An 18,617-nucleotide genomic window follows, 5' to 3' on the forward strand; every position below is an offset into this window, starting at 1 on the left:
CTCGTGTTTCGCGGCCGTGCGTTTTGCAGGTTCGAACGAGTATACTCGTGTTTCGCCTTGAACGTGTTAAGTGCAACTAGTACGCGTACGGGGGCTGGAGACCACCAAGCTGTCGCTATAGTACCAGTTCGAGTCAAAGCCATCAACAGTGATAAGTATGTGGAGACGTACGCTTTTTTGGACTCCGGAAGCACTGCAACCTTCTGTACAGAGAACGTCATGAGATCGCTAAACATTGAGGGAAAGAAAACTACGATTGACTTACGCACGATGGGACAGGAGATGGTTAAGAGCTGTTATGTGGTTTCAGGTTTGGAAGTTAGTTCTTTGAGCGGTGAAAATACATTGGAATTGCCACCTGTCTTTACACAGGTCGATTTGCCAGTGACTCGGAAAGACGTGACGTTGGCGGACGACTTGCGAAAATGGTCACATCTGCGTGAAGTACCTATAGATACAATCGATAGCGATGTTGGGCTGTTGATAGGAGTCAACGTTCCAAAGGCCATGGAACCGTGGGACGTTATTCCCAGCTTTGAGAATGGCCCTTTCGCGGTGAAAACTTTGCTAGGGTGGGTCATTAACGGACCTCTTGACAATGTTCCAGTCACTGGTGTGTCGAGTAGATTCGTTTCCGTCAATCGCATAGCCGCGGTAAGCAGTCCAAGCTTGGAAGAACAAGTTCGCAATCAGTTCGACCATGACTTTAGTGAGAGGACAATTGACGACGTCATTGAGCCTTCAAGGGAGGATAAACAGTTTCTAGAGGCCGTAACCAATTCTATACAGTTCAAGGATGGTCATTACGTGATTGGTTTGCCATTCAAAGCTGATTGTGCCAGTGTTCCTAACAACCGGAAACAAGCTGAACAAAGAATGATTTCAATCAACAGACGGTTTGCCAAGGATGAAGCATTCTGCAACGAGTACAAAGGCTTCATGGAAAAGGTCATTGATAAGGGCTATGCTCGAAAGGTGCCAGCCGATCAGCTGCAACGGGATGATGGAAGGGTGTGGTACCTGCCGCACCACGGTGTGTACCACCCGAGAAAGAAAAAGCTGCGGGTCGTGTTTGACTGTGCTGCCAGATATGGTGGTACCTCGTTGAACGACTGTCTGCTGCAGGGGCCCAATCTTACAAACACGCTTGTCGGCGCTCTGATTAGATTCAGACAGGAGGAAATTGCCGTCATGGGGGACATTGACAGTATGTTTTACCAAGTCCAGGTACCCCCACAGGATGCCAGCTTCTTACGATTTCTCTGGTGGAGACATCAGCAAACAGGTGACCGAATATGAGATTGGCGTGCACCTGTTCGGGGCCACATCGTCACCCAGTTGTTCGAACTTTGCGCTCAGGAAAACGGCTCAGGATTGCAAGGAACAGTTTAATGCGGAGGTCGTCGACACTGTTCTCCGGAATTTTTATGTCGATGATTGTCTGAAGTCACTGAAATCTGTGGATAGTGCAGTGTCTCTGGTGAAGGACCTGCAAGCTCTCTTGAATTGTGGTGGTTTCCACATTGCTAAGTGGATTAGCAACAGTAGAGAAGTTATGAGCTACATTCCGGTATCCGAAAGAGCCAAGGAAGTAAAGGACTTGGATCTTGATCAGGACGTGTTGCCTATCGAGAGAGCTCTTGGAGTTCAGTGGTGCGTGGAGTCAGACGCCTTCTGCTTCCATATTGGTGTCAAGGAACAGCCACTCACAAGACGTGGAATTCTCTCCATGGTCAGCAGTGTGTACGACCCTCTGGGGTTCTTAGCTCCACTCATGCTGAAGGCGAAAGTAATTCTTCAGGAGTTGTGCAAACTTGAACTAGAATGGGACCAGCAGATTCCCGAGAAGTTCTCGAGCCAGTGGCGCATCTGGCTGCAAGATCTTGACAGGCTCGCTTCCTTCAAGATAGCCAGATGTGTGAAGCCGCAAGGTTTTGGCCAGGTGCAATCAGCTCAGTTACACCACTTTTCCGATGCCAGTGAGACAGGATATGGCACAGTTAGCTACTTGCGATTAACAAACGAGGAAGGCAAGTCCCATTGTTCATTCATCATGGGCAAGTCTCGTGTAGCTCCTTTGAAGCAGACTACAATCCCACGCTTAGAGTTGACTGCGGCCACAGTGGCCGTTCGTACAGACAAAATGTTGAAGGGTGAGCTTGACATACCGATCGACCGCACAGTGTTCTGGACGGACAGTATGGCTGTGCTGCGCTACATATGGAACACAACCTCAAGATTCCATACTTTCGTTGCAAACAGACTTACTGTGATCCACGGAGGGTCATTGCCTTCAGATTGGCGGTATGTCAATACGAAGCTCAACCCGGCAGACCTCGCCTCCAGAGGTCTCCCCGTCGATAGCTATCTCCGGGAAAACCAGTGGATAGTGGCTCCAGCATTCCTCTGGGAAGAGGAAGACAAGTGGCCAAACATTCCATCCGAGATTTCTGCAGGTGATCACAACGACGATCCTGAGGTAAAGAAGGTGGCTGTAAGGGCTGCGGTAACAGGCTTGTCGACTGTCGGAGGCGACATCGATGCGATGAGCGAGTTGATCAGTTATCATTCGTCTTGGTTCGTGCTGAAGCGAAGTCTTGCTTGGATCCTCAAGGTTCGCAGAGAGTTGCTTCGGAGGGTTCGCCATAAAGAGATTGTGGACAGTGAGCAAACGGGGAACAATCAAGTTCAGCCACAGGAAGCCTGCAAGGAGGGCTTCATTTCAGTTCAAGACATGAACGAAGCGGAGGAGGCTATTATTCGATACGCTCAGCGACAGGCATTTGCCGACGAAATAGTTTCATTGAGCAGCGGACAGGTAAAGAAATCCAGCAAAATTCGGAAGTTGGATCCAATCACAGACAATGGTCTGTTACGTGTAGGTGGGCGGTTGAGCCAATCTAACATGCCCGCTGAAAGCAAGCACCCTGTCATTCTGCCGAAGAACAGTCCTGTATCAGACCTAGTTCTCAGGCAGATTCATCATGATCTAAAGCATAGTGGTCGAAACCACATGTTAGCACGACTGAGGCAAAGATATTGGCTGGTGAATGCACCATCAGCCATCAGGAGAGTGATTGCTAAGTGCGTTATTTGCCGCAAGCAGAGGTCTCCGGTTGGAGAGCAGAAGATGTCGAATTTGCCGGAAGACCGGCTCGTTCCTGACGAACCACCATTTACAAGAGTGGGGGTCGATTACTTCGGCCCATTCGAGGTTAAACAGAGACGCTCTCGTGTTAAACGATATGGCGTCATCTTCACATGTCTAACCAGCCGCGCTATTCATCTGGAGATAGCGGCTTCATTGGACACGGATTCGTACATAAACGCGCTTCGTCGTTTCATTGCGCGGCGAGGTCAGGTGACAAAAATGCGTTCAGACAATGGGACCAACTTTGTTGGCGCAGAACGGGAACTTGCGAGGGCTATAAGTGACTGGAATTTGTCGCAAATCCACGACTCCATGCTACAACGAAACGTAGATTGGCAATTTAATCCACCCGCTGGATCACACCATGGTGGCGTGTGGGAGAGAATGATCAGAACAGTTAGAAAGGTCATGAATAGTGTTCTGCGGGAGCAAACTCTAGACGAAGAAGGGCTTCATACTCTCTTGTGTGAAGTGGAGTCCACTATCAACGATCGTCCCATTACCAAGAGCTCTGATCAGCATTGTGATTTAGAGGCGCTGACACCCAATCATCTACTTCTTATGAAACGGAAACCGAACTTGCCTCCAGGAGTTTTCGGTAAGACTGACAACTACTGTAGACGTCGATGGCGGCAAGTACAGTACTTGGCTAGTTTATTCTGGCAGCGGTGGTTGCGCGAGTACTTGCCACTTCTGCAGGAACGACAAAAATGGCGCGACGAGAAACGAAGTCTGAAGGTTGGCGACGTGGTTCTTATCGTTGATTCGAATGCCCCTAGGAATTCCTGGCCGATGGGTCTAGTCCAGGAAACAATTCCTGACCGGTTAGGTGTCGTTCGACAGGCGAAGATTAAAACGTCAACAAACATGTTGGTACGTCCAATCGACAAACTGTGTCTCATTCTGGAGATGGATTGAAGCTGAGGGATTTGTTTGTAGTGATACAATATATGTACTTGAGACTATTCACGAGTTGTGAATTTAAATTTAGTTTTGATCATTATGTGATTTGTAATTGTGTCGCGACTCGCTCCATAATTAGGGGGCTGGGATGTAGGTGCCAAATTAACCATCTGCATTTCCAGCGAGTGACGTCATATTGCCGTGAACTGAAATCGAGGCTGTGGCAACATTCATGATGGCGGGCTTGTGTCTCGCACGGCGTTTCTGTTCAAACTTAATCACTGTACTGAATTACTAGGAGATACTCACAGTTTGTAAGTCACAACGCACAGAATAGTGACTATAGATCACGTGTATATATGATGCATTTCGGACGTCATCGTTTGTAAGGTGTAATGTTGATCGTTAAACTGCATGATTTGATTTGGGAAAAATGGCGCGCTCGTATGTGTGCTAAAACCGGCAACGTGACTTCATGAGTCACAAACGTAACTGTACAATATTGGGAGATAGTTATGTTCAGCGCATTCGTGTGTACGTGCGTGTGTTAGGGAATATATGTGATGTTTGTATACCAAATGGGTGCGTTCCATTGTGGGTATATACTATATAGTATTAGGATTGTATACATGCAAGCAGGTGTACGTTTCTTATTCTAGCGTATCTGATGTGTGCTATATATCGCGTTGGAGTAATTTCCTTTAGTATGTTTGTTTTAACGTTGTTTGCAGTAGTGCTGATTTATGTAAGTGTGAGTGCGTACTAGTTTGGCTTTATTCTTAGTATAAGCAATGACTCATACATGTAACTCTGTTCGATTCCAATCGGTGCTATAATATTTTATTAGCAAGTACTATGTCGAAAGTACAGTATTACTGTGTATTACTAGTCGTTATGTGGAAAGGAACTGCATATACTTATATTCCGTTTATTTGTGTGTTTCAGTAAATCGTATCAAAACACCTTCACCGGGATACGCATTGCCAATTTAATTGTGTTTATTTGAGTCTTGGAGTTTACCAGCCAGTACAACTACCATCGAGTGTTGGTCGGTATCTTTTGATCAGTTTCTATGGTAACATACACAGCACATCCACGCGCGTCCTATGTAATAGCAGTAGTATCTAGCTGTATAGTACTAGCGGTATACTACTAGCGGTAGAGATTCCGCCCCCATCATCACTTAATACTCGGAGGTCAATTCAGACTGTACATATTGCGATATTTTGAGTCGAGCGCATATTCTAATGAACGTGACATATCTGCCGTGTCCCTCCTACAATCTCGCATGAATTCACTCATTTCGGAATGTTCTAAACAGAAGTCAATTTCAGACTTTTTTAAGAAAGATTGAACCCCGGACTATCAAAATACTGCACGCAAACTTAAATGTACTTGCACATTTGCTGATAAATCAGATCTTTCCATAAATCAGATTCTGTCGTAGTTCGGCAGATCCATGGAGTATTCTGGTTGTAGTGGGGTGGCGCGTTGCTGGATTTTATTGTAACATTTCAACCTATTAATTAGGGGTGCACCGGAACTTGGATCTGGCCGGAACTATCTGGCCAAATCCCCAATTTTTCAGTTCTGGTTTCGGCCGGAACATAAAAAGTTGGTTCCGGTGCACCCCTACTATTCATTATGATAGCATAGATATTATTGTGTGCTGATGACGTAAATGCTTGCCTTATACCCCAGTCACACCAGGGTCCCGATCTCACTACGCTCGTACTACGCTCTAAGAGCGTGGTGGAAACGTGTAGAACGCAGTGTGGACGTATATGGACGTACTGCGATCGTGATCGAGCGCGGTGCAGTCAGCATGAGCGTGGAGAGCAAGGCCAAACTGTTAAAAATAATCATGGTGCGAGCGTGGCGGAAATACAGCGCTGTGCGGGCGTATTAGAGACGTGGAAGGCGTAGTACCCACGTAACTCGAGCGTAGTACGAACTTAATGGTCGTATCGCAAGCGTGTTGGGTGCGTGAAAATTGTCGCCCCGTTCTCAGCACGATTTCAATACGTTTTCATCACGCTGTTACTACGTCCATGGAGATGTCTCTGCGACCTGACCACGCTATCACTATGACCATGGTGCGTCTCTAGCAAGCTCGACCCGTTCGTACTACAATTGTACTACGCCCAACACGCTCAGACTACGCCGTTGTGGCGTTCGCATTACGTGTTAGTTACGCTCAGATCACGTCCTGCAAAATTGGGGTATAATTTGGGGTGCTACCCTGGCCACCCCACCAGTGCAGTGTCCACTATGGATGAGGCAACACTACTCCATGCCATGTTTCTCGTAGAAGGACAACTCGAACTACTTGATTGCCAAGCCCTCATCATGCTGAGGAGGACGAGGAGGAGAAATAGAAGACAACAAAGATCTTGCTGGCTCTCCCCTTGTCTTTTGGCGGCATAGTTGTGTCCGTAGACAATAATCTTGATGGTAATCTTGACAGCACGGCAGAATGAATGATGATGTATAGAACGCGGAGTGGTATTTATATGATCGTTGCCAGCGCAGTCGGCGCGTGATTGGCGCGCAGTTGAGGCGCGGTGAGCGTTGCTAAGGCGCAGTGCAAGCGTCGTTCGAACGCAACACGATCTGATTGGTCACAATAAAGACGCAGTCCGCGCAGTGCAAGCGTGAAGTGGGCGTGGTGTTGAGCGTGGTGAAAGCTTGTTGAGCGCAATGAGATCAGGGTAAAGACGCACTTAGATCGTAGTATGGACGTAATTAGATCGTAGTATCGGCGCTGGGCCCGGCTGAGGCCCAATTAGCCACGCTCTCAACCACGCTCACCACGTTCGGGCAATTTTTTTGAGGACGGGGCGATCGTGATGAGGGTAGCTCTGGTGTGATTGGGCCTTTAGACCTGAGCACAATGCGTTAGTAAACAAGGCATTTTCTATAATGGCTATTTACGATGATTTTGCTACAAAACTACTAAAGTTACAAAAAAGTTGCAAACTGGGCAACTCGAGCCTCAAGTGTACGTGTTACTATTACTATTACTAATTTATTAAAATTGCAAGTTGCATCCTTTGACATTTTGTGTTCACATTTTTATAATAATTCAATTCAATTCAATTCAAAATGTGTATTTATCACAATTTGTTATATAAAGGTTAACAACAGTTTTATTAGTCGACAGCGGTGGTGGTCGAGAAGTATAGTTGATAAATTTAAGTTGAAGACCGGACAATTTACAGCAACTCCAAATCTTTGAATAAGCAAAAACATGACATTACTACACAGCCAAGTTAGATTTATACAATAACATGGTATTACTATTAGCTTGCTGATAGATTTTGATGATAGTTTGTGTCATATCATGTTAGTAAACATAGTGCTCATTGGTACTCGGAAGGTGGCAGCACGGTCCAGCATGAGCACTAGGGGTTTGTGGCGAGGCGGGAACCATTACTAGCCTGCGGTTTGGATGAGTAGAACGTGAACAATAAATGGCTGTTTAAATTGGACTTCCGTCTTATATATTATGCAAGATATTGTTACATGGTGGCAGCGGTTATGCGAACTAACCACGCACGTAATGGAACTAGAGACGTTGCGTGCTAATGAGCTTCTGTGATAAGAATAACAGTGCAAAGTTGTGGTGTGGAGCTCCCGCCGGTAGACAGCGGTACAGTGGTAACATATGCCATTGTGTCGACGGGTGGCAGGAGATCACCAATCCGGATACTGTAGAGCAAGGTACTGTGCAGTATCACCACCCAAAATCTGGCAAAAATGGGGGACTTGACAGGCATTGAACCACCTCGTATGGACTGGTCAGCAGCAAATGTGCCTAGTGCCTTCAACGAGTTCAAGCAGTACTGCAGTCTGATATTTGCTGGGCCGCTCGCCAGCAAAACTGACGAGGAGAAAGTTACGTACATGCTAATATGGGTCGGACAAGAAGGACTAAAAATGTTCAGCTCTTGAGCTCTGTCTAGAGAGTACCGCAAGAAGCCCGACGCCATCTGGAAATTATTTGAGAAACACCTTGAACCTATGGTCAGCTCCTGGCTAAATAGATTTAATTTACAGAAGTTCAGACAGACACCGACAGAATGCATTGATGAATTTATGACACGCTGTAAAATACAGGCGAAGAAGTGCAACTTCAGAGATGAGCGCGAAACAAGCGAACGCCTTGTGGAACAACTTATCATTGGCACACACCACAAGAAGGTCCAGGAGATCCTGCTTTCCAAGGATGAGACGGTTGACCTTGATGTAGCGATGGACATTGCCAGGACGCGTGAAGCAACCGTGGCACACATGACACAATTTACAAGCAGTGATGTGGCTGGAGCTGCCATACACGCGGTCAAGAAAGGTTACACAACCGGCAAAACAAACAGTTCCTGGGCAAAGCCTACGGGAAGTGCAATCGCTGTTGAGGCAGCCATGGCGCTAAATGTCCAGCATACGGCACAACATGTAGGGCCTGGGGCAAGGACAACCACTGGGAGAAGGTCTGCCGGGCAAGACCAGATGCCGATGCCGGGCAGTCAGGTCAGCCCCGTGGGGAGAATACCTAGGTCACATTCACGTGGTAGGTGGCCCCAATGAGGGAAATCTGCGAACAACAGGTGGTTCCATGCAGTCTCAGAGAAGCCGAATGACATGCGCCAACAAGGCAGTCGTGGCAGTGGGCCATCCTTGGAGGAGAGTTTTGAGTCATTGTCATTTGAGTCGATAAACTCTGACAGTGACGAAAGGGATAGCGATACACGAGATAAGGCACGTGCCAAATCTAACCTCAAGGTGAAGGTGGACACCGGGGCGCAGGGTAACATACTGCCCCTGAGAATTTACAGAAGGATGTTCCCTGAGAGGTTGGACTATGGTGGTTTCTCACGGAGGGGAGCCACAAAGCCGCGGAGCACTGTGCTGACCGCATATAATGGCACGAGGATCCCACAGCACGGGTCCATTGATATCCATTGTAGGTACCGCGAGTACCACGATGTGGCAGAGTTTTATGTGACTGACTCCGAAGGATCGGCCATCATGGGATTGCCAACGCTGCGTGAGCTACATGTGGTCAAGCTCAACTGCGAAATAACGACCAAAGCAGTCGTTAACAAGGACAAGGCACCGTACAGCGCACCTACGGCACCTGTCCAACTCACACATGTAGACTGTAAGGATGTCTTGGTTAAGCTATACCCAGACAGATTCGAGGGCATCGGTAATTTTAAAGGGATGTTCCACATAACAGTAGACCCATCTGTACAACCGGTGGTCCATGCCCCTAGACGCTGCCCAATACATCTACTAGACGAATTACGTAAAGAGTTGGATGGTGTGGAGCAGATGGGCATAATCACAAAAGTTACGGAGCCGACCGACTGGGTCAGCAGCCTGGCATTCAGTCGCAAGTCAAATGGGCGACTGTGCGTGTGCCTAGACCCCAAGGATCTTAACACGGCAATCAAGCGTCCACACTACAAGACTCCCACGTTAGAGGAGATCACGCACAGATTTGCCGGGGCGACTACCTTCTTGAAACTTGATGTCCATCATGGGTACTGGTCGATATCCCTGGATGCGCAATCGAGCCGGCTCACGACGTTCAACAGCCCGTTCGGCAGATAGCGTTTCCGGAGGTTCCCGTTCGGATTAAACGTGAGCCAAGATGTGTTCCAGGAACGAATGGATCACATTCTGGAGCAGTGTCCATGCACCACTGGCATCACAGATGATGTTGCAGTGTTTGGTAAATCAAAGGAAGACCATGACCGGAACCTACACAACCTCATGGAAGTCGCACGAGAACACAGCCTAGTGTTAAACATTGACAAATGTGAGGTCAATAAGCGAAGCATGAAGTTCTTCGGTCTTGTGTTTGACCCTGATGGAGTCCACCCAGACCCGGACAAAGTCAGAGACATTAGGAATCTAGCGGTGCCCAGTGACCCCAAGCAGTTGCAGGAATTCCTAGGCATCGTCACATACATGTCTCCGTTCATCCCGAACCTATCACAAGTGACTGCACCTCTGCGAGAGCTCATGAAAGGAGGTACAGAGTTCTAGTGGTCCACGTCACATCAGATCGCTTTCGAGAAAATAATCGAGCTGATCTGCCGAGAGGTCACCCTCAGCTACTTCGACCCAAAGCAAGAGTCTGTACAGCAGGTCGATGCATCCAGCAAGGGCCTCGGCGCCTAAATAATACAACATAACAGACCAGTGTCACTTGCGTCAAAGTCATTGAGTGACTGCGAGCAGAGATACGCCAACATTGAACGCGAGCTACTAGACGTCGTATTCGGGTGTGAGAAATTCCACACGTACTTGTACGGCAAGCACTTCACAGCCGAGTCGGATCACAAGCCACTGCAATGCATGTTGCTACGCATTCAACCGTACGACATCACAATCCGATACCGGACAGGAAAAGAGGTGCTGATAGCTGACGCACTCTCGAGATCACCTGGAAATGACTGCGCTACGATCGACCTGGACATGAGAGTGGATTACGCACAGTGGTCGACCCAGAAGCGCCAAAGACTGTGCGGCAGCACACGCAGCGACGCAGAGCTTAGTGCATTAATGAATATTGTCGTTACAGGGTGGCCGGAAAGGCAAAAACAGCTTCCGCTCCCGCTGCGTCCATATTGGTCATACAGGGACGAGCTCACCGTGGACGATGGTGTCATCATGTAAGGTGATCGTGTCGTAGTTCCAGCAAACATGCGGGCGGACATTCTGGCTCGGCTACATGAGTCGCACCAAGGTATCGAGAAAACGAAGTTGAAAGCACAAACATGCGTGTACTGGAACAATATAAACTCGGATATATTGAGAACTTGGAGCGAAAGTGCAGCATATGCCAGCAAGCTCAGAGGACGCAGAGTCACGAGCCGCTTCTGCAGCATGGGCTTCCAACCCGGCCCTGGCAATTCCTGGGTACGGACCTATTCTACCTGGCAGGCGATGAATACCTAATCATCAGTGATTACTACTCAAAGTTCTCCTTTGTCAAGAAAATTGGCGGCAGAGCCACGAGTCAGACCATTGTGAACATAACTAAGAGTATCTTCGCTGAACAAGGGGTACCGGAAACCATAATAAGCGATAACGGTCCACAGTTTGATGGTCAAGCTTACAAGGTTTTCGCCGAGAAGTGGGGTTTTGACCATGTAACAGCGAGCCCTCATTACCCGCAGTCAAACGGGCTGATTGAGCGCCAGGTACAGACCGTCAAACGCGTCCTGACTAAAGCCAGAGCAGCAGGAATTGACGTAGACATGGCAATGTTAGTGCTCAGGTCTACTCCGATAGACCATCACCTCCCGTCACCAGCTGAACTGTTGAACGCGAGGAGAATGAAAGCGAACCTCCCCACGAGGATATACAACAACGCACCCAATAAGGATGTGACCATGCAGAGGCTTCTACAGTGGCAGGCATCTCAAAAGGCATATTATGATGAGAAGGCCGGAGGAAGCTTGGCCTTGCTTATCAAAGGGCAACCCATTCGGATACAAGACCAGACATCAGGCCAGTGGCGTCCAGGAATAGTCACTGGGATCCGTCCAGAACAACGCTCGTATGAGGTACACACGCCCTCTGGTGTTAGAGGAAGAACCGGCGTCACATTAGGGAGACGTGTGAGGAGGCAAACACCTTAGCTCAAGCCGATATCCCCGTGCAACCTACCAGCGATCCTGAGACAGCAGCCAGAATGGATACGCAGAGCACACCAGTACATCCAGCGAAATGCGTCCGTTTTCTACAGGATGCTGGAACCAACTGCCATCAAGTGGGTGATGATAATAGTGCTTCCAGCGAGGCTGTGGCTAACACCTATCGTACGCGGTCAGGTAGAGCAGTCATTCCACGAAAAGTGTTTGACATGTGAAGATGATTTTGAGTCATATTTAAATGACATTGAGTAGTTCATTTTGTGTTAATGTTACTACTGTTGTGTTATGTTACTTGTATGTTATATAGTGAGTTACGTCTGTTCATACCCATTATGTAAATGGTTTTATAGGTAGTAGGTTACATCCTTTATAACGTAAAATCCGCAACTTATCTTCCGTCGCAGAACAAGCAGACAATCAACGCGAATTTATAATCACTGAAATGCACCTCGTAAATAGCGGTATTATTAGTGGCTACCCTCAGCCTTTGATCCAATCAGACGGTCTCTAATGCTTCTAAAAGAAAGAGGATGTCATATCATGTTACTAAACATAGTGCTCATTGGTACTCGGAAGGTGGCAGCACGGTCCAGCATGAGCACTAGGGGTTCGTGGCGAGGCGGGAACGATTACTAGCCTGCGGTGTGGATGAGTAGAACGTGAACAATAAATGGCTATGTTTAAATTGGACTTCCGTCTTATATATTATGACAAGATATTGTTACAATTTGCACGTAATTAGACTAGGTACGTAAGACAACATCATTATATAACTCGAGTAACTGATAATAAATAATATAAAATAGAAATAATGGTAGTAATACTAATAGTAATAAGTAGTAATAACTCGACTTACTTATAACGATCGAAACTTTAAATATTAAATATATTCATAGCAACACAATATACGGTATACTCCCATAACTATCAATGCAAACTTATTATGCATTTATTATTGCTAAAATAAGCTCATTACTTACAAAATACATTTTCCAACGGTCTGACAAGTCACCACAGATCTCAAGAATACCCTATTATCGCTCACAGTTTCTTGTTTACCTTGCTACTAATTCCTAGTCAGGTGGCTTAGGCCCATATTTGAGAAGGATGGGGACATGCCGGATAAAAGCACCAAACATTTTCCATATACTATCCAGTGCCTAAGGTTTCAATTTTTGATAGGAGCCACTTCATCAAGATAGAGGGAGGCGGTCATCTTGGATTCCAAGATGGCTGCCATGTAAAAACCTATAAATGTCAATATCTCGGCTTTTAGGTCACTTAGGAGGGCAAACTTGGTGTTTAAACATACATTTTCTGGGGTGAGGAATGCAATTAAACTATTTAGAACATCGAGAGATGAATATTTGCATCAAAATTGGTGAGCTCTTGTCCTCAATTCCAGGAGTTTTTGCTGTCGCTCACTCATCCCAGTGGTGCCCACACACCCTACATATTCAATAATGAAAATTCCCACGAGTTAAACAATAGCGCCCCCCTCCCTACGTCACACAATGCAGCAACATGCACGTGCACGGCCACAATGAGCGCGCCAGCGATCTATAATTGGTATTCTATAATTGGTAATTCTATAATAATATTAATGGTAAACGTAATACCACTGCTCTTTTTATTCTATGTTTTTAAACAATTTTACGTGTTAATGTACGCTGTGACTGAAGATACCTGGGCATGATGGACTGGAGCTTGTGTATAGTATGCCCAGAGTCAACTTCTGAAGCACTCAGATGCCCGTTAAATGCACATGGACCTGCATATCCCGTTTTCGTCCTGATACTTTCTTTTTTTAGGCTCCAAGTTCTGTCTTTAGATCGTTTAAACTCATTTCTTCGTATTTCTTCTTTGGCATTTTGAAAACGATGCGTATAATCCACGTAAAATCAAATGAAACAACAAACAGAGTTGAATTTCATCGGGATTTTTCTTGAAGAACTTGGTTGCGTCACAGCGCCACCTGATTTATTAGTTCCAAGGTACCTCATTGCTTGTACAATGTATTTAGAGGTCTAACATTCCTCCTTGTTCACGTAGTTAAATGTGCATTTAAAAAACATGAATCAATATATCTGCTTTGCAAGTTACATGTATGTCTGAGTGTGCATTTCTGTTCTATTCGAATTAACAAATCCATGGAGCAAAAAGACATCCATAAATAAATGACATCCCACAATGAATATCATACATACATGCACATAAACATCCAAAAACAAAAAGCACAGGCAGATAGTCGATCGGTTCAGTACAAGAAACAAACCAAGGTCAACGTCATCCATTACAATTAAGTAGCAACTTCAGCCTACAAAATATCACAGGTGTAGTGATCGCGTATGTGGAGGATTCACACTCGCCGAGTGCCTTCTTTCTAGTTTATTGTTGTACTGTCTGGTTTTTCCATGAGCCGGAGTCCGCGGGTTCTCCTGCAACTTCTGCTACACATAAACCCAAAATCTAAAAACACTGAACACTGTACTGCTTTCAGTGTTTTAAAATCATATTCTGCAGTAGTGTGTAAGAGGTGAAGTGATCATTTATGTCGGTCGTTCTCATTATTGCTTTGAATTATGTCATCGTTGTCTTTAGTTTTAAACTTCCACTGTAGATATGATCATTTTTCTGTGGACACTCCAATATGAGGGCAATGAGTCCATTGGGCTTACTTTGATTTAACTTTTAAGTTTGTATATCTGATCCCTGATATCTCTTTTCTGAATGTTGTATAATAGCAGGTTTAATGAAAGACTGATGTAGGTAACGATTGGAAGAAAATAAATAGAAAAAGTTTACATTAGCCTTTTATTTACTGTTACTAATGTTATCTACGTATTTTCTTTGAATAGGTTTGCAATTAATCTGTTGGTTTCGCCAAATGGGGATATTGCGTTGCATTTCAACCCTCGGTTCAATGAACGACGGGTGGTTCGCAATACGCTACAAAGCCAGCAGTGGGGCATGGAAGAAAGCAATGAGCCATTCCCTTCCAATCTTTTGCCTGGTCAAACTTTTGAGATAATAATTCTAGTGGAACCAAACTGTTACAAGGTGAGCAACATTATTTCCAATATGATGTTATAGTCAGATCTCATGTAACTATGAATTTGTATTGTTACATTTCGTTTTATTGTGGCCTTGTTGTTTGATGCCATGGCTTCGTATAATGATCAGTTTTTTAATTTCATCATGAAAAATCCAATGCCCTTCGTTGTACTTTTTCCCCTGTCACTGGTACGTTGACATACTCCAGAGCCAGCCTGCTGTCAATATGGACAGGTGTAAAGTTCATGAAAACGTACCATGATTTGGCCGCGAATGAAGTATCAATAATTGTGTAGCTTTTGCCATGGACTTGCTAATTGGCTCTGCAGTGGTATGGCCTGTAGTTGTGTGTAATTTATGTCCACGGTCTCAACAAAGTGGAATTAATGTGATAGCCATAATTATATGAGGTCCGCATGTACTGTATAATTGATTTAGTATATATATCAAATTAATTTATGTGTCTTCACCATCATATGCATTTTTTTTGCAATTTAGATTGCAATAAATGGCCAGCACTATACACAGTATGCACACCGCATCCCTATAAATTACATTACTGCGGTTGGTGTTGATGGAGATGTGACATTGACTGGAGTGAAGTTTGAAGGTGCTGGGGTAGGTGTACGTTTTTGTGTTTTTCAGCAAAATAATTAATTGGTTAGACTAAATCTTTAGTTTTTATATTTGCATTGTTAAAGGTGAATCTGTTGTATAGATGGGAAACCAGTAAGTTTTACTTATGTTGTGACCCACAGAGGTTGCTCTATGTTAGACGTTGATTGACAAATGGTGAGTACATATTTACCTTGCCACATTTCATGTTACTTTCAACAAGATACAAGGCAGACCTCTCGATTGATCTTTGTATGCAATTCAGTGAGAACAGGAGTGACAGTAAAATATAAATGTTCTAGTTACCAACAGAGTGCTTCTAATATTGTGCTATCCCTGCTGACAGATTTTGTTATGTTATTAGATTCCTATGGCTGGCCTAGTACCCGTTGAAAATCCACCAATACCTGCAGTGCCACCTCATGGTATGCCACCAGTGCAGCCACCACAGCCAAGTCACCAGCCAGTGAGTTACGGTCAACCCTTGGGAGGTTATTCTGCAGGAATGCATGGAACAGGATACCCAAGTACTGGGGTGGGATACTTTGTCCAACCGTTTATACTGAAATATGCTTAGCCTGTTAAAATGTCAAGCAAAGATTACCTAGTGCTAAATAACACATCTAGATGCAGCATATATCTACATGAATAATGACAAAAATCTGGTAATGTGTTTGTGGATATTAAATATATTTCTCAAGGGTGCGAAATTAACGCGAGTCCGGAGTCAAATACTCCCTGATTTCCTGTCGGACTCCCTGATTTGACATATGCAGGAGTCCGTGTGACTCCCTGAAAATTCTGCTATAGTTTGTTCCAAAGCACGGCCTCGCGGAATTGCCATATTTTTTCAGCAAATGTCCAAAGACAATTCACAGATGTGCAACCGCAAGAATCTAGGCAGACTGCTGTCTTGCTAAATTCTTCCGTTTCGTGACCACCAAAAAGGGTGGGCACCAAAATGGCATGAAAATTATGAAATAAATTTATTATGACTATCGTTGCTTTTCACAAGCGTATTTCTTGTACGTTAATTCGTAAATAAATTTAAAAGGGATAAAAATTATATCTGTAACCGCGTACAAATAGAGCCAATCAGTAACGCCGTACATCCTTTACTGCGCAATATGTGATCAATATTGACCAATCACTGACGACCGTAGTCTTTATTGTGGTTATGCAGTGCACAACATGGCATCCTCCACGGATGAGGTGTGCACTCCGGTAGACGGAGGTAAATTGTGTTTTATGTGCATTTTCCCTGCGAATAAATCCACTGTAGTACCATTTTCTGATAAAACATGGTCACGTTTTTCACAATTTGTCAACAAATGGAAGGATTTAGAAGGGGACCAGACAGAAATAGCAAGACGGTACATCGCTGTTACTCACTTTACTGCTGCTGAAGGCAGTAATCTGTGTGACTGTGAGATGCCGATTCGCGTTGATGTAGGGTTTCATCAAATTTGTGGTTCAAGGATAGAGAACATGGGTTCCAATAAAACCAATGTCATTTACATCAATATAAATATAATATTATATCAATATAATAGGTTAGGGTTATGGTTAGGGTTAGGGTTAGGCACATTGGTTTCATTGGGACCCATGTTCTCTATCCTTGGGCCAAATTTGTTATGCCCGATTTACTGACAAGCAAAGGATGGAGAGGGTGGCAAACAATATGAAAAAGAGAGAGCAACTTGGGGCTAGTAGTGGTAAGTAACAAGTTCAGTTATATTTTAAAATATTAATAAAATTTTGGCCTAAAAATGTAAAATAGTAAACCTAATCATGTCTGAGTCTGACTAACTAAAGTAAAAATTCAAGTTAACTTAGTCTGTTGTTAGACCCTATCCCAATACTCATAGCAGTCTAAATTTTTAAGTTACACAATATATCACTGTCATGCCATTCTTTATCTAATCTTATGAACAATAAAACCAAAAATCTCGTGAAAATATTTACAAGAACAATGTTTTTTCACAGGCATGTCGTTTTGACTAAACTAGACAGGTCATATGGCTATGTCTGTGCACTAACTCATTTTGCATGCAGTATCAAACTTTAGACATGAAATAGAGAATTTTGGTGCTAGCCGCTAGAAAATAAAATCTGAGTTTGATCAATTATTGTTATCCTATCTCAGTAATACCCCCTCCCCTTTTTTTTAGCCATCTACAAGAGGAGTTTGCAGCCGAATCCAGTGATACCCCCACCTGATGGCCATGGGTGGAAGATGGACAGTAGCGGGGAGCTTGTCATCGACTGGATGAACCTTCCGTCTGCTCCAGAGAGTGTGATGGAGCTAGCTAATTGTACAGCCAGCTGTAAGAGAAGTGGTTGCAATGACGTCAACATATGTAGCTGCTTAGAAAACGCTATCCCATATACAGATTTGTGCAAGTGTGCTAGGATGAACTGCTCCAACGTTGGTGGTCAACATCAGTCTGCGAAATTAACCACTGGCTGTAAATTTTCCGTGGGGCCAATGAAACTGTTAGATGAACAAGCCCGATGTGCCAGTCGAAAAAAATGGAGTAAATGGTCTATTAATGATATTTCATCTTCTTTATGTGATGATCAGTCTGAGAATTAACCGAAATTCCCGATATTTTGTATGAAAATTTACCGATATTTACCGTTAGGGCATCATATTCCCGATCTTAAGTAGGGGAAGTAACTATAGTCAACACCTAGCCCTAGTACTATAGCCCGCTTACATTAACTGCCGCTGGTCGTGCCGCTGGGCGCGCTGCCGCTGGCCGCTGCCAGCGGCAGTTAATGTAAGCGGGCTATAGTACTAGAGCTAGTCAACACCATGTTTGTTTGTCGCCGCTAGGGGTCGCAACAACTTCCGGTTTTCGGTTCTGGTTTTCAACGTGGCCTTGAACGTGTTGGCTAAGTTACTGTTCGAAGTCGAAATGAGCTTTCTGATTATGAATGAGCGTGATGATGATGAGTACGATGACAATGACAATGAGAGGGAAGTGGATAATTTTTTTCAATTTCATGAAATAACTAGAAAGGAGCAGTTGTCGCCAACTACATGTATCTCCCGTGATCTAGTATGAATAGAATATCTCTGTAAGGACGTAGAAGGCAGGTAAAGTTAAATAAGTCACAAAGACAAAGGTTTGTTAGACAACTGGTGTGCCTCAGATGTGCAAGTATATGGAATCTGGTTACCCTAGGAGGCCGAAGTAGTAAGTTGACGGTGAAGGTCA

General features: G+C 44.8%; 4 protein-coding genes across 4 annotated transcripts in view; all 4 read left to right on the forward strand.

Moving 5' to 3' along the window:
• Positions 1-219: 219 nt before the first annotated feature.
• On the forward strand, positions 220-4,069 carry LOC106807320. The gene is made up of 2 exons (XM_014809631.1): positions 220-1,070; positions 1,240-4,069. The coding sequence occupies exons 1-2, from the start codon at positions 220-222 to the stop codon at positions 4,067-4,069; spliced, it is 3,681 nt and encodes a 1,226-aa protein (XP_014665117.1).
• Positions 4,070-10,842: 6,773 nt separating this feature from the next.
• Positions 10,843-11,939, forward strand: LOC106807321 (uncharacterized protein K02A2.6-like). Its single transcript, XM_014809632.1, has 2 exons — positions 10,843-11,634; positions 11,817-11,939. Exons 1-2 carry the CDS (start codon positions 10,843-10,845, stop codon positions 11,937-11,939), a joined length of 915 nt encoding a protein of 304 aa, XP_014665118.1.
• Positions 11,940-14,603: 2,664 nt separating this feature from the next.
• The window catches only part of LOC106807337 (galectin-4-like), a 7,313-nt gene continuing 3,299 nt past the window's right edge, over positions 14,604-18,617 (forward strand). Inside the window, exons 1-3 of the mRNA XM_014809643.1 lie at positions 14,604-14,784; positions 15,277-15,396; positions 15,758-15,859. Of these exons, the coding sequence (XP_014665129.1) occupies positions 14,695-14,784; positions 15,277-15,396; positions 15,758-15,859 (312 nt within the window). The 5' untranslated portion in view covers positions 14,604-14,694. The remainder of the gene's footprint in view (positions 14,785-15,276; positions 15,397-15,757; positions 15,860-18,617) is intronic.
• Positions 16,311-17,990, forward strand: LOC106807336. Its single transcript, XM_014809642.1, has 3 exons — positions 16,311-16,766; positions 17,053-17,108; positions 17,565-17,990. The coding sequence occupies exons 1-3, from the start codon at positions 16,585-16,587 to the stop codon at positions 17,987-17,989; spliced, it is 663 nt and encodes a 220-aa protein (XP_014665128.1). The 5' UTR covers positions 16,311-16,584; the 3' UTR covers position 17,990.

This window comes from Priapulus caudatus, unplaced genomic scaffold (assembly GCF_000485595.1).
Source record: "Priapulus caudatus unplaced genomic scaffold, Priapulus_caudatus-5.0.1 Scaffold208, whole genome shotgun sequence".
NCBI lineage: Eukaryota > Metazoa > Priapulida > Priapulimorpha > Priapulimorphida > Priapulidae > Priapulus > Priapulus caudatus.